Source organism: Gouania willdenowi, chromosome 7 (assembly GCF_900634775.1).
Source record: "Gouania willdenowi chromosome 7, fGouWil2.1, whole genome shotgun sequence".
Classification (NCBI taxonomy): domain Eukaryota; kingdom Metazoa; phylum Chordata; class Actinopteri; order Blenniiformes; family Gobiesocidae; genus Gouania; species Gouania willdenowi.
In genome coordinates, this window is record NC_041050.1 from 5,559,030 (window position 1) to 5,574,118 (window position 15,089).

The window sequence follows — 15,089 nt, forward strand, 5'->3', positions numbered from 1 at the left end:
GTTGTGGACTGGATGAGATCAGAGGTTAGCTTCATTTGCCCCTTAGTAACAATTAGCCTTTTATAGCCGTGCTAATGTTCTCCATTACAGTGCACAGATCCTCCTTTTTATGAACTTACAAAACACAACCATGACATAATTTAAATAAAAAGGTTACATTGTCATCCAAAGGCGCCTCGAATACTTGTACAAGTTACAGAAGAAGAATGTAAATCCTCTTTAAAGTTCACTAATCCTGGTTGGAGTAAATCAAGCCCACATTGGTTTTATGGGATTTTCTTTCTGTGAAGACTTTGGTGAGGAGTGTACGATAGAGTTCAGCCCTTGCAGTGCCCTTGCTCTGGGACCTGCTCTCATGCACGGCTCATTATTTATAAAGTCCTCTTTATGGTATGGAACTTTTCTAATCAACTCATTTCTTCCACCTAGGATGCTGAATTCTACTCTGTGGACCTGGAGCGTGATAATAAAGGGTTCGGCTTCAGTTTAAGGGGAGGACGGGAATACAACATGGACCTGTATGTGTTGAGACTAGCGGAGGACGGGGCCGCCGTGAGAAATGGAAAAATGAGGGTATGAAGCAGTGTGTGCATGTGCAGCGCTTGTATCAAAGAGCCTGGGACTAATCACCTGTACTGATTTCAGGTGGGAGATGAGATATTGGAGATAAACGGTGAGAGCACAAAGAACATGAAGCATTCACGAGCCATCGAGCTGATCAAGAACGGTGGACGGAGGGCGCGGCTCGTCCTCAAACGAGGAGATGGATCCGTACCTGAATATGGTAGGTTAGCACCAAACAGTTAGGCTTTCATTTCAAACATATTCACGGAAAGCTTCAAAATGATTCTATTAAACCAGTGGTTCCCAACCTTTTTCTTGTCTTGACCCCATTTTTAGATCCTAGAGACTTTCTTTGTCTAAAATTACTTTTTTGATCATGTTTGTTGTGCTGTGTTGCACATACAGAGTAGCCAGGATTAGTGCACAAAATTACTATTTTTAAACTGTATTTTATTTGAACTAAATTTTGATTTGAGAAAGTGAAAGTATGGAATACACTTGTTACACTTATTTAAGCTATTCGTCGCTTTTTATGAGTATATATATTTCTGTGACATTACGTATTGTTATCTTTCGTTTTTTTAAGTGTGCAAAATGATAACAATAAACAAATTCTAAAAATTTAAAAATGAAATTTTAATCCGTAGTTTTTTAATTTTATTATTACGAGACATTTCAAGCGATCCCATTTTATTTCCAGGCGACTCCACCTTTTGTCACGACCCCAAATACACTCGATAGCAGACATATAGTGGCTCATGGCCCATGTCCTTTGTCTAATTTTGTGTGGAATTTAGAAATTAAATCAGAATATAAAATACTCCAACACAAACAAAGTGACAACAAAAATACTCAAAAGACTCGAAAAACACAATACAACAAAAATCAACAAAATGACTCCAAATAGACACAATACTACAACAAAAACACACAAAATGACCCCAAAAACACACTTAAACCCCTTTCTTTCTCGTATTATTGATCACAATGGCATGAATGTTGAATAATGACTAGAATGTACATTTCCAACAGCACTTTTGCAGATTTTGATGAACTTTTTAAAGAAGTAAAACTCATTATGTAGCTAAACTACATGTAAAAAAGTGAAAACATTAGCATCATTAGCCTCATTGGCAGCATCTCTCAGTCTGAGACTGTGTTGATTATCAGTGTAAGACTTTCACGCTGTTGTTTCCTCTCACAGATTGCACTTTTGACATTATGAAGAGTGTAAACATTTCTTGTCTTTCACTACAAACCCTTCTGCACTTTATAAAACAGCCTCTCGTCTGTTCTATTTCTCCTCCTCCTCCTCCTCTTCCTCCTCCTTCTCGTCCTCCTCCTCCTCTCTCTTTGACTGTCTCTTGTCGCTGGGCTCTTCCTCCTCTCTCCAGCGATGATGGCTCCACATCTCGCTGTTGGTACAATGAGGAATGACAAGATGGGAGAGCCCTGTTTCTACCTAATGGGCCAAAATCAGACAACGGTTTGTAGCCAAGTCTGTCCCAATCCATCCTCCCTGTCTATTTCCCTCCAGCTCATCCTCACCCTGCAACCTGTGTGTGTCCCTTTGGATGTGTTCACATTGTGCACATGCTTTATGTCTCGTCACGGCTGAACTGAACTTGGCCTATTTTGCGTTCCTGTGGATCTGTACATGTACAAACCCCACCCTCAGACAAATTTGGTTCTCAGTCTTTAGTTCTGGTTGAGCTACATCCAAACACATGGATTTGTATGTTTGTTTTTTTGCATATTGAGTTTTTCCACCGGTTGAATGACCTTGGAGGTGCCTGCTGTGTCATTGGTAACCCTTTCTTTTCCCTTCACCTGATGATGTGCTCCTCCTGCTGCTTTTGCTGACATCATCCTGTGTGTCACCCTTTTAACCCCAAAGTCCAAACATATACGTATGGCTTTAAGAAAAAACGCTTTCACTCCATGGTCATTCCATGTTATTTAACAAATGGCCCACGCACTTCCGTCTGAAAAAATATGAAAATTTTACCAATTGTTCCATAATTATTCAATAGACACACTGTCAATTCTTAGTTTGATCGGATTAATACTTTTACTTTATTTTTCTTCCATTTTCAGCTTTCAATATCTCAGAAACTACATCACATAGGAAACTGAAATTTGGTATCGTAATACAGCCCCACCTACTCTCTCAAAATATACAAAAATATTCGCTATACATCCTATCTGGTGGACATGCCAGCCCCTCAAATTTGGAAAAAAGAATGTCGGGGTTTGGGTCTGGAACATGTTTGGGCCTTCAGTAAACAACTTATCATATGCCTCAGCTCCCTGTGATTTGATCAGATTTTAGCTATGAACATAGACTGTTCACATCACTGATGATTAGTCACATATATGCATTAGTTCTTGGGTGACAGTCTTTGAAAATCTGAAAAAAAAATATTTTTTTACTATTTTCGTTGGCCCATAACTGCACGTGGGAATGTAAAAAAAACGTACTCCTTCTTGGGATATACATTTTTTTTTCTTTATGCAACTTCATTTTATTTTGGACGTAGTGTCACTTTTTATGTATTGGAAGCTGAAAATGGAAGAAAAATAAGGATGCACGAAGATTGACTCTCACTAAATTCTCCATCCCTCAAAAAGTATTCATCCGATGAAACTCAAAATGCAAAGTGTGCCAATGAAATTAATGAGGAACATTGGTAAAAAATTGTACAATATTTTGAGACAGAAGTGCGTGGGATGTCCTGAAATTTTGTTGAAATGACATGAAATGACCCTACATTTAAATCAGCCTGAATGTTTAATGTGAATGCACACAGTGTATTAAAGTGCACGTGTGTGCATGACTCCCAAAAATCTCTGTATTGAATGTTCTGTCATCTCAATGCAAGAGCTCACACACCAAAGAGAAGTCATGGCGGCTGAACTTAAATATGATTTAACATCAGCGTGTGCTTCATGTGTTTCTAATCTTCTCCTCGTCTCTCGCAGACGGCAGCAGTGACGGGCACCCTTCCACACCCGGGGCACAAAACACTCCGGAAGTGAGACCGCTGCCACCCAACAGCAGATATCACACCTCATTGGAGTCCAGCTATCCACCAGACCTTCACAAACCATCACGCCAGGACGAGGCTGTGCGTGGTCGAGACATGGATAGGAACCAGGACAGGGCCGGGTCGGATCACACGGACTACCAAGGTCGCCAATTTAACTCCCATCATCATTTCCCCTGGAATAACAATCACAGTCAAAGCACCCTCAGCAAACAGTCTCCGGAGAACAGTAACAGCAGCAAGAAAAGCCGAGGTCGCAAAGTGAAAAAGTCCGAGTCGGAGAGCGGGATCTCTAAACTCCTAAAGACTCTGAGGAAAGACAGCTCGGGGAAGAAAGCTGCGGCTGCAGAGAAACGGAGAGGCCGAGAGCGCTCAACCAGCAGCAGCTCTACGTTGGACGGGAAGTTTCGTCAGCAGCGCCGCGGCTCCCTCGACCGCTCACCTACACGGAAGCAAATCCCTTCACCTGATCGTAGACGGGCAAAATCAATGGACCGCAGGGCAGAGCGGGCACACCGCGATCGCACGCCTGAGCGAGAGTGCGATGATGGAGGGTTCCTCTCCGTCACTCCTGAGCGGAAGCTGTACGAGCGGCGGCTCCTGAAGGACTCACAGATCAGTGGGCGAGTCAGGGAGCCTTCGACCCCCGAGCACACCAACAACAACAACAACGGGGATTCCTTCTCTCTCTCCAGAGGCCGTACGAACGATCGATCCTCCAAGAACGGCAACCTTTTGAGAGACTTTTCCGCAGAGAGGAGGGAGGAGAGTCACCGGATGAACGAGGCGGCAGAGAGACGATACAGAACGGAGCGTGACTCGTCCCCTGACAGTAGCTACAGCCGCGAGGAGCTGAACTATGCAGCAGCACCACGACTGAAGGACTACTACAGCATGATGAAGAACAACGCTGCCTACAACAACACAGGCCATAACAATAACAGCCCCAAGCAGCTCCCTGAGCCCAAGAGGAGGCTGTACAAAGAAAGCCCCAAAGACCTCAGCATCTAACGCTCGCCACTCTCTCCTCCGTCCGTGCAAACTTTGTACCATACACTGGAATCGGACTCACGAGGAGACAAACTTTTGTGATTAATTTGGTCAAATGGTTTACTGATTGATTTAAATAACTACCTGTGATCCAATTCAGTGATTCCTGAAGCAGCAGCGGTACGATCCTTTGTTTCTGCTATTCTGAACATACCAGAGGTTGTTGTACTGTAGTAAAGGTATTGTTTGTGCCTGCATATGAAATCAGTGATATTACTTTTTCTTAGGCATTGTTGACTCTCAATATTTGTCCTCAATATTTGGAGGGTGCATCCAGTTGGGATGAATTTTAAGCTTGTTTTCAGACATTTTCTTCATACTGAACAAACTATAGCACAAGACACAGAAGGTTCACAGGAAGTGACGAACCATGTCGCATTGAAAGGCAAGAATCACGTCAGATAAATATATTTCTAATTTTTCATTTTAAATACACTTTTAATTCTTAATTTGGTGCAGGTTAGGAGTAGAATTGAAGGAAGTAAACTGAAGCCGGGAAGGCGTGTTGCGTTCACCACCGACATATTTGGTACATAAATAAATAAATAAATTACATAAGTAATAAATAAGACTATGGCTATGTTCGAAATGCCACACTCTGTACTACACACTACAAACAAAGTATATACTGTCTACTATATGCTATAAGTATGATTAGGATGATGACTGTTCCCAATGAACTATACTTCAAAGTTTCCCAGAATGCATTTCAAACCTAAGACAAAAACCTGAAGCACAATGAGGCTAAATATCTCCATTGATTTTCCACCTTTGAAAGGTCTGAAAGCATTTTAAGCGAGAAAGTAGAAATTAAATTCTGAAATTTCAGAGATGTTTGGATACCCTCCATTGTGCTACTGACATAACTTCCAGTTCACTTCAAAACAAGAGCCCTATTCACAAAAGCGTTAAAAAACTAATGGAAGACAAAAAGAGATGCTTTTGTTTTGAAAATAGTACATTTGATTTTTAGCTTGAAGCCGTTCCTCTAGCAATGCATCATGGGTCGGTTGAGTATGACTAGTGTGCTCACCGTGCATACTTTCCCTATATAGGATACATCAGCGTATCTCTCATGTACTCAATCTTTTCATACTATCTAATAAGGCTGCACAATTAATCAAATTTAAATTGTGATCATGATTTTGGCCTGATTGTCAGTGATTTTTACATTTAAAATGAAGGTTAAAATTAATATTAATACACTCAAGACAGAAAATGTTGACAAGCTGCTGCTGACAAGCCTAATGTTCTTAATTTTTCTTTATACGCTGTAATTGTTTTCAAAGAGTTGCACTCTGTAACAGTGTATTAATAATTAGCCCATAGTAAATTTAAAATTTTGGGGTAAATTTTATAGTATTTATCATAATTCTTGTTTAAAGTTTTTTCTTTTGCACTCTATTCATATATTCTTTGTTAAAAAGTCGTTAAATACGTTTTTCCTAACATGATGATGAATATTTGTGAATAATAATTGTCATTTAAATTTGTATCCAAATAATGGTGATTATCATTTTGGCCATAATTGTGCAGCCCTACTATCTAATGTGAACGCACTACATGCTCATTTTGACGTCAGACTTAGTATGAGCCATACGTTAGTATGACGTTTTGAACACAGCCTAAGTTATTTAAAAATGGCAAAACCAGCTCAAAACTACTGGACACAGAATTCTTGCAAATCATCCTAAATCTATATTTACTATTTCAGTGTAATTACTACACTCGACTCTGAGTTTTGTCCTAAAACCAGCTGATGCTGCCCCACTGTGTGATTTCTCAGACACACTTGTGTGTTTTTCAAACACATGGAAAGCTATCTTTGTGCAGAAAGAGCATGCAGATTTCAATGTCAGTAAAATAATAAACAATGGAACACTTCTACCTGGCGGATCCCAATGAGAGTCAATAATGAACACACACTGGAATCATGTGTTTACTCCGTCCACGTTTGTGCACCGACCGCCTTCTGGGTCCCAACACAAAGCGCACTTGAGGTTTGTTGTGTTGGTCGCGGTACTGGAAGAGGACTTATTCTGCTGTGCTGAGCCATGCTGTCACGCCACTGGAGTCTGACTGCTGCGTTTTAACACGTGTTCTGTGTGTGTTCTCTGTTTTATGTTTCATTTATTAACTAACTAAAACATGTGTTGGATGAACCACAACAAATGCATTGTTTGATCACTGTTGTCGTCATGGTGTATTCAACCTTTAAAAAAGATATTTTACAAAAAAAAAAGGAGATTTCCCCCCTCTCGGTCGTCACTTGTAAAGAAAACTCCCAGTGTAACTACTGAAGATGTTGAGGAATAATATGTTGCCTTTTTCTTGTACAAAAGAGAAGTTTATGAAAGCCTCAGCAGTGAGGAATGTGATATTGTGTTTATATCTCTGAAAATGGACCTGATGATTTATGGCAAATATGTTGATTTATTCTGGATCAGGTATGTAAAGACATTTTAAAAGTCTGTATGTGGTCAGTGAGAGACTGTTTGATGGTTTGAATCTCTCTGGATGGTTAGCCTGCCTTTGTATTATAAAGCACTTGTGTGCAGTCTGTGTTCTTTAAGCATTATTTCTTGCAATGTGCTCCGGACTTAATGCTGTCTCTGTGTTGATCAAAGCAGTACATGTATATGGGCCAATCTTTTTTATATAACTATGCATATATAAATACTACATTGTTCATAGCTTTATTTGACCCATGAAGCTATACATAACATTAGTCAAAGTACAAGTAGATGTGGACTTATCCAGCTTCTTTCCTCAACATGGATTACAATGTATATGTAGCTATCAAAAGAAGTCTGTGAATGCTATTTTTATTATCAAATAAAGTTTTCCATACAAATTCAAAATGACTTTTTGTATTTATGCACTGTTGTGTTTTAACCCTTTTATTGTTCTTGGGGTAAATTTGACCCCATTCCATGTTTATCATTAAAAAAAAGTTGGCTTTATTTTTATTAATTTTTTTTGCTTCATATTCCATGACTTTTCCTAATTTGGGTACAATTAATTGAGCATAAAGTTATCATAGTATTTTCTCAATGTGCTGAACACATATTGCATGCATTGGTGTTCCTCTGTGGTCAATTTGACCCCAGGCTGTTTTAGCATGGTCATGGTTTCATCAAGGGGTAATTTATGTATTTCTATTTTATTTATCTTTTTTCTATTTATATATATATATTTCACTTTTTATGTCTTATCTGTGTGATTTCACTGGGTTTTTCATCTAACTATTTATTCATTTATGTTTTAAATTCATTGTTCATGTACTTATGCAGTTACTTTTCTATTTATTCAACTATTTAAGTGTTTTATTCATGAATAATGTATTTGTTTATCTATGAATATATATGGTAGTTAATCATCTATTTAATCTTCCACTTTTTTATTTTGCTCATCTGTCTATTTGTTTAATTGAACACATTGCACGCACTAGTGTTCCTCTGGGGTCAATTTGACCCCACTCTGTTTTAGCTGTGTTGATTGATTATCACCAACAATAATCAATATGGTTCAAGATTAAATTAATTGTAATTTAAAAGTTTGGCGCTCGAGAACAGGTCATGGTTTCATTATCAAGGGGTTATTTATGTATTCAATAAATAAAGTGCCTGACACAAAAACTTGGTCAACATTTTGCTGAAAATCATTTTCTGAAATCAATTATTATGATAAAATGTGTTAGTAATATTTGAGGATAATAGAAGGGGTTAAAATGCAGCACACACACTGGGAAACACTGATGTCACATGGAAACAGGAAAACACAACACGCAATCCTTATTACTTCACCATGTTATTAGGCGTGTCATGTAACATGTATACTTTGTGTTACTAAACAGAGGGATGTGCCTGTTTAATGCAGAGAACATTCTTTGGAAATTGTGAAGCCAACTGAGATGATTGTCACGTGTTTGTGCAGCAGTTTGTAACCACGAAGCTGTAGCTTATTAGAAATGTGTGAAATACTTCTCTGTTTCTTCTTTAAGATCTCTGCTGGAGCCCGACTTCAGAAAGCTCAGCGAGTCCATCTTTGTAACATAAAAGCTCTAGTGGTATTATGGTTGCCATGGTTACAAACGAAGGTCAGACAGGAGGAAATCTGACTTTCATTTGTTGTCGTTGCTTCAGTAAATCGTGCTGCTGCACTCTCTGGAGCTTTTGAAGAGCAGGGAACTGATAGGTGTACCGTACCATCATGTAAGTGCTAAAACCAGTAGCGTTGCTCACAAAAAAGAGATTAAAAAAGCAAATACTGCAGTGGTATACAGCACTAGGATGTTAGAGGGAACATGAGTTTGTAGGCTGTGACATAACTGTAAAGCTGATACAAACATAATAATATTAATACTGTACATTAGGCTATGTTTTCCAGCTACACTTGTCTATGTGGTTTATTTGGAGGAATAATTACTGTGTAGCTTAGTGCAGTACGTTGATTTGGATGTGACACGTATTCATTTATGCATTTATTTAATTGTGAATTTTGCATTTATTTTTTTATTTATCTGTTTTTGTTCAGGTTTTTTTATTTTAAATGTATTGTTTTTTATTTATTTATCTATTTTTTTTTTTACTTTTTATGTTAATTTATTTATGCCATTATTCATTTATTTATTCATGAATCTCTTAAATTCATTTTTCATTTATTTATGCAGTTATTGTATATGTATTCATCTATTTAAAATGTGTATTTTCCATTTTTTTTATCATATTATTACATCTGTTAAATATTCATGTATTCATTCATCAACTTTTTATTCAATTTTTCTGTCCTTTGTTTATTTGTTTAATTGTTTCTTTTTGATTCATTAATGTGTTTTTTATGCACCCATTTACTTTTATTTTTAGATATTCTTTTGGAAAATGTCTCTCATTTAGCTAATTAGGGTACTATACAAATGACTGGTCTATTGTTGTTGTTCTTTTACCTGTTTATTTTGAGTAGTGGAGGCCATAATAGTTATAGAACTATAGTAGCAGATCCATGTTTTTCTTTTAAATCCTAAACGGTGTGAATTTCTTTCAGATTATGATAATAAATTATTCATTACACATGTAGGTATTGGGTCATATGCCAATCTATTCCTCATGATTAATATCATAATCCCTTTACCAGGACAATACTTAAACCCAAGGTGATCTGCAAATGAGATTACAGGAGCTACGCAAGCATCTATAATACTACTCCTTAGTCGTCCCTATCACTTTATCATAAATACATTATGAGTGTGTAATTCTATAATTCAATTAATTCACATTTGAAACATACAGTCAGTAAAGAACATATAAACGGAATGAGTAATTTGCAAAGTGCGTTTTATTTTACGTTGCCTCAATTACATGCCTCTACATTCAAAAATAAGCCAGTATCATGTAGGATCCAACTTTTCCCTTTCAAAGGGGAACAAATCAAAGGTTGTGAAGTTGGATATTCTGTACAAACAGGAACAACTCTGTAATGGGCTGGCGTTCCCTGCAACTGTCTTTAGGTTGAACCAACTCATTTGTAAAAATACAAAGAAGTTATTTTGGTAGACATTAGCCTTTCGGTCATATCCCTGGGAGAGCAGACGTCTTCTTAGGTTTGAGCCTGTGCCTGATGACCCTCTTATGCGGGAGACACGGAGCTGGAGGAGACGGAGGAGGCCTCGGTCTTGGAGGCAGTGGTGGATCCCTCCTCTTCTTCGAATGGGTTCTTGCCGCAGCACAAGGTGGTAATCATGCAGTGGCGGAACTGCTTGTTCATGCAGATGTAGATCATTGGGTTGTAGATGGAAGAACTCTTGGCAAAGAAGGCTGGAACAGTCATGAAGAGCGGTCCAAACTCAGTACCCTGATGTGTGAAGATATACCAAGCCACGCTGGCATAGGGCAACCAGCACACCAGGAAACCGATTACCATGATGACGACCATGCGGGTGACTTCCCTCTCAGCCCTCTGGGTGGTCTCAGACTCCTGCTGGGCAGCAGCAGCCTCTTTGACGGCACAGAGCAGGCGGCCGTAGCAGAAAAACACAACAAAGAGAGGAAGGCAGAAGTGGCAGACGAACATGTAGACCACGAATGACTCGTTGTTGAATCCCTCAGCACGGGTGTAATAGTCCACTCCGCATGAGCACTGCATGCCCTCAGGGATGTAACGGGACCAGCCGACGAGTGGAGGGACTGCACAAGCACTGGCCATTATCCAAGTGAAGGCCAGACCCATGATGGCGTGATTCTCCCCAAAGCGGAAGTTGCTGATGGGCTTGCAGACAACGACCCACCTTTCGATAGCCAGAACAACCAGTGACCAGAGGGCAATCTCACCACCAAGGGTGGCAAAGAATCCTTCCAGGTTGCAGCCGAGGCGTCCGAGAACAAAGTAGCCGTGCATTGAGGTGTACATCGTTGTAGTGAATCCTCCGAACACCATGAAGAGGTTTGCCACCGCGAGATTCAGCAGGATGTAGTTTAGAGGGGTTCGCAGCTTCTTGTGTTCGAGGGTAACGTAGAGAGTGAGGAAGTTGATGGGGAAGCCAAAAAGAATAAGGAAGAACATATAGGCGCCCAGAACAGCATAGGCTGCTGGGTTGACAAGGTAGTACTGAGGGTATTCATAGGGACTCCGGACAACACCAGTGGTGTTGAGCATAGGAATATAGAAATATGGTCCCTCTGTGCCGTTCATGATTGCGGCTTGCGGTTGCAATCAGCCCCTTCGGTGATGGTTCTTCTGGCTGTTTGGGAGAGTGATGGACAGGGACCTTCCTACTAATGGCCTCAGGTTCCCAGTCGCAGACTTTTAAAGGCCACACCTTGGATTATCACTTTCCAAATCCGTCAGCACAGATTGATTTAGGCCATAGATAATTTCTAATCCAGCCACCACTGCAAACATTACTGACCACTCATCAAGATATTAAGGTTACACCTGCTCATACTTCAGACGTACTAATGCAAAGCAGGATAACAGCATTGTGTTGGGGGAGGGATGTCACCAGTACAGATTTTATTGGTATGATTATTGTCAGAGAAATAATTGTGAATTTCTGATTATGACGATAATTTATTTTTGCATTAATTAATTTCACACTACCAAAAATAAGTATACAAATACTTAAACTGTCCTTAGGGATATAGATCTTGAATTTGAATTTATTTATATCTTTGGATGGGACATTACATTTTAAAAAATGGACCAAAAATTTAAAAATGATATCTTGCAATTAAACAAAAATCCTATCTGCTGTGTAAACAATGAATAAATGCTTCACTGTGTACTTCTCGCAGAGAAAACATATCTAAAGGTTACATGACCTCTACCAGGACTTGGGTGGGTTCTTTCTGTAAATTACTTTAAAAAGAATAAAAAACTTAACATTTCTTTTGAATCTGTGTATTTATTTATTTATTTATTTTACTTTTTTAGTTGTTTTAACAACTGTGAAGTGTTTTTGAGTTTTTGAAAAGTGCTTATGAATGGTATTGTTATTATTGATGGCATAAAAAAAAGTTATTATTGATGGTAAAGTAAGATTTCCGTGTGAAAAGGACAGTATGAGTTCTCACTTTGAAAAGGTAAATTTACGTGGTCCACCATTCACCACCTAGGTCCATGATTAATTTTATTAAGCTATTATTTTACAAATTTGAAGGAAGTGCACAAGATGGTCAGGCCGATAAGTGAAACAGCACTGTTTAGCTGATTGATCACTGTTTAAAAAGCAGGAAAAACATGAATTTTTAGCTTGTGTGCAGCATTAGCTTTAGCAGCTAACTCGGCATTTCTACCTTGGAGACCGATACTACGTTTCCGCAATTTTTTTGTTTTCATAGACTCAATGATCTAAATCTCTGTCAGACTCACTGTTTACGCCGTCAGCTATGGCGAGTATATCCCTCTTGATCTTTGACCTCATGCGCGAGAACTGAACCAGAGCGAGTGTGAAAAGGTACCACGAGGCGGTAACACGCAGTAGTTGTGTTGTTTTCGTTCCAGCTGGCACTGATAAGGAATCAATATGGTTCAGACATAGAATTTTGTTGAAATATCTTGAAAAACTAATGTTTAACATCTCGTTGTGGGAAAGAATTTTTTTTAGCATTTGTTTGAAAAATTCATCTGAGATTTCAGTACCGATACCATATTAATGTAGTAAGCATTGTAGTTTACTTCTTAATGACAAAAAATTAAACTGTTAGGTTGTGTACTATAATTTTACAGTGAAATTTACCCAAATACCCATCAAAACGGATGCTTCTGTACAGCGTAGCATTAGCATGTAGCTTGTTAGCAACAGAAGGACAAAGTTTGGTGGATAAAGATGAGCTATGCAGGGGTTTTCCTGTGCTAAACTGAAAGTGGAGCAGAGCTGTTGCTGAGCAGAGAACCATCTTAGCTGATGGTAGAGAGCTCAGCACTTTCCCTAATGGGTGTCGTATTAACAGATTTTGGGCTTATGGATGTGTTCCTCTCATAAGGCGGTGACGGATTTAATGCTGCATTGGGTGACCATTACTCAGTGTAGTAATGTGCCCCTCAGATCTGACATTAGGCCTATGTCACTTTTTTGAAACAATTTGTTTTTAAGATAATATTTGTAAATAGTTTTGCACGGAGGAAAATTATTGTCCGGCACACAACATTGTAATAGCCTTATCTCAGAAAAAAAATAAATCTAAAATTTATAAATTTTTATGCCTTACAATATATAGCCTTACTTCTGATGGGGAGTTTGTCACATTTTTCTTATTTTACACTTTTTTTCTCATTTTTCATGCCTTATTGAATTTTAATCCCAGTTTAAGTGTGCACATCACATTTGCACTAGTTTTTAGTGTCTTGTGATAGCCTTATCTCTGAAAAAAAAATGATTTTTTTAAATATATACAATTTTCTTTTTTTTCTCATTTTGCACTTTTTTCTCATTGTTCATGCCTTATTGAATTTTCATCCCAGTTTAAGTGTGTACATCATATTTGCAATAGTTTTTAGTGTCTTGAAATAGCTTTATCTCAGCAAAAAAAAAATTAAAATTTTTACATTTTTATGCCTTACTATAGCCTTACCTCCATTTTTGGGTGTTTAGTGTTTAGTGTCTTGTGTTACCATTGTCTGCGAAAAAAATAAATAAATAAATAAAAAAAATTATTCAATTTTTATGCCTCTGATTTTGGGTATTTGTCACTTTTTTCTAATTTTTCATGCTTTACTGAATTTTCATCCCAGTTTAAGTGTTCACATCATATTTGAAGTAGTGTTTAGTGTCTTGTGTTACCATAGTCTGCGAAAAAAAAAAAAAAAAAAAATCTGAATTTTTCCATTTTTATGCCTTACTATAGCCTTACCTCTGATTTGGGGTATTTGTCACTCTTTTCTAATTTTTCATGCTTTACTGAATTTTCATCCCAGTTTATGTGTGCATATCATATTAGCACTAGTGCTTAGAGTCTTGTGTTAGCGTAGTCTGCGAAAAATAAAATAAAATCTGAATTTTTCCATTTTTATGCCTTACTATAGCCTTACCTCTGATTTGGGGTATTTGTCACTTTTTTCTAATTTTTCATGCTTTACTGAATTTTCATCCCAGTTTAAGTGTTCACATCATATTTGAAGTAGTGTTTGGTGTCTTGTGTTACCATAGTCTGCGAAAAAAAAAAAAAAAAAAAAATCTGAATTTTTCCATTTTTATGGCTTACTAAAGCCTTACCTCTGATTTGAGGTGTTTGTCCCTTTTTTCTCACTTTTCATGCTTTACTGCATTTTCATCCCAGTTTCAGTGTGCACATCATATTTGCACTAGTTTTTAGAGTCTTGCAATAGCTTTATCTCAGAATTTAAAAAAAAAAAAAAAAAAAATTTAATTTTTGTGCTTTACCTAAATGGTACATTGGATGTAGTGTGTTTGTCACCTTTTCCAATGTCTTTTTCAATTTTTAGTCTCTAAAAGTGGGGATGTATCTCAGTGGAAGAGCACATGCTTTGCATGTATGGGGCCCTGGGTTCAATCCCCAGCATCTCCAAACAGAAAAATTCTGCAGTACTTTAATTTGTATGCTGTACTTTTCAATTTGGGGGTTTGTCACTGTTTTCTCATTCTTTATACCTTACTGCATTTTAATTCAAATTAAATTTAAGAGTGCTCATAACACTTACAGTAGTTTTTCAGGTATTGTGATAACCGTATCTAAAAAAAAAAATCGAAAATTTTTCAATTTTCTTTTCTTTCAATTTGTTTTTTTTTTCATTTTTCATTTTTTTTTTTCCTTTTTCATGCCTTACTGAATTTGCATCCTAGTTTAAGTGTGCACATCATATTTGCACTCGTTTTTAGTGTCTTGCGATAGCCTTATCTCAGCAAAATAAAATTTTAAATTTTAAATTTTTATGCTATACTATAATTTACCTTCTTTTTTGGGTGTTTGTCAC

At 37.7% G+C, this 15,089-nt stretch overlaps 2 protein-coding genes across 16 annotated transcripts in view; one reads left to right on the forward strand and one right to left on the reverse strand.

The window, feature by feature from the left end:
* LOC114467420 (membrane-associated guanylate kinase, WW and PDZ domain-containing protein 1-like) overlaps window positions 1–5,614 on the forward strand; it is a 126,178-nt gene extending 120,564 nt beyond the window's left edge. For 13 of the 15 annotated variants that reach the window (XM_028453700.1, XM_028453705.1, XM_028453703.1 and 10 more), the window contains 3 exons: window positions 430–573; window positions 646–784; window positions 3,547–5,614. In XM_028453700.1, the coding sequence (XP_028309501.1) occupies window positions 430–573; window positions 646–784; window positions 3,547–4,622 (1,359 nt within the window). In that variant the 3' untranslated portion in view covers window positions 4,623–5,614. Of the gene's footprint in view, window positions 1–429; window positions 574–645; window positions 785–1,958; window positions 2,051–3,546 lie in introns of all 15 variants that reach the window. The other 2 variants (XM_028453714.1, XM_028453715.1) reach the window with 1 other exon arrangement.
* Window positions 5,615–9,974: 4,360 nt separating this feature from the next.
* On the reverse strand, window positions 9,975–11,418 carry LOC114467466 (rhodopsin). The gene has a single exon (XM_028453781.1). The coding sequence runs from the start codon at window positions 11,346–11,348 to the stop codon at window positions 10,287–10,289; it is 1,062 nt and encodes a 353-aa protein (XP_028309582.1). The 5' UTR covers window positions 11,349–11,418; the 3' UTR covers window positions 9,975–10,286.
* Window positions 11,419–15,089: the final 3,671 nt, after the last annotated feature.

Coding starts and splice junctions, on each gene's coding strand:
- LOC114467466 (XM_028453781.1), bottom strand. CDS start 11,348: ATGAACGGCACAGAGGGACCATATTTCTATATTCCTATGCTCAACACC.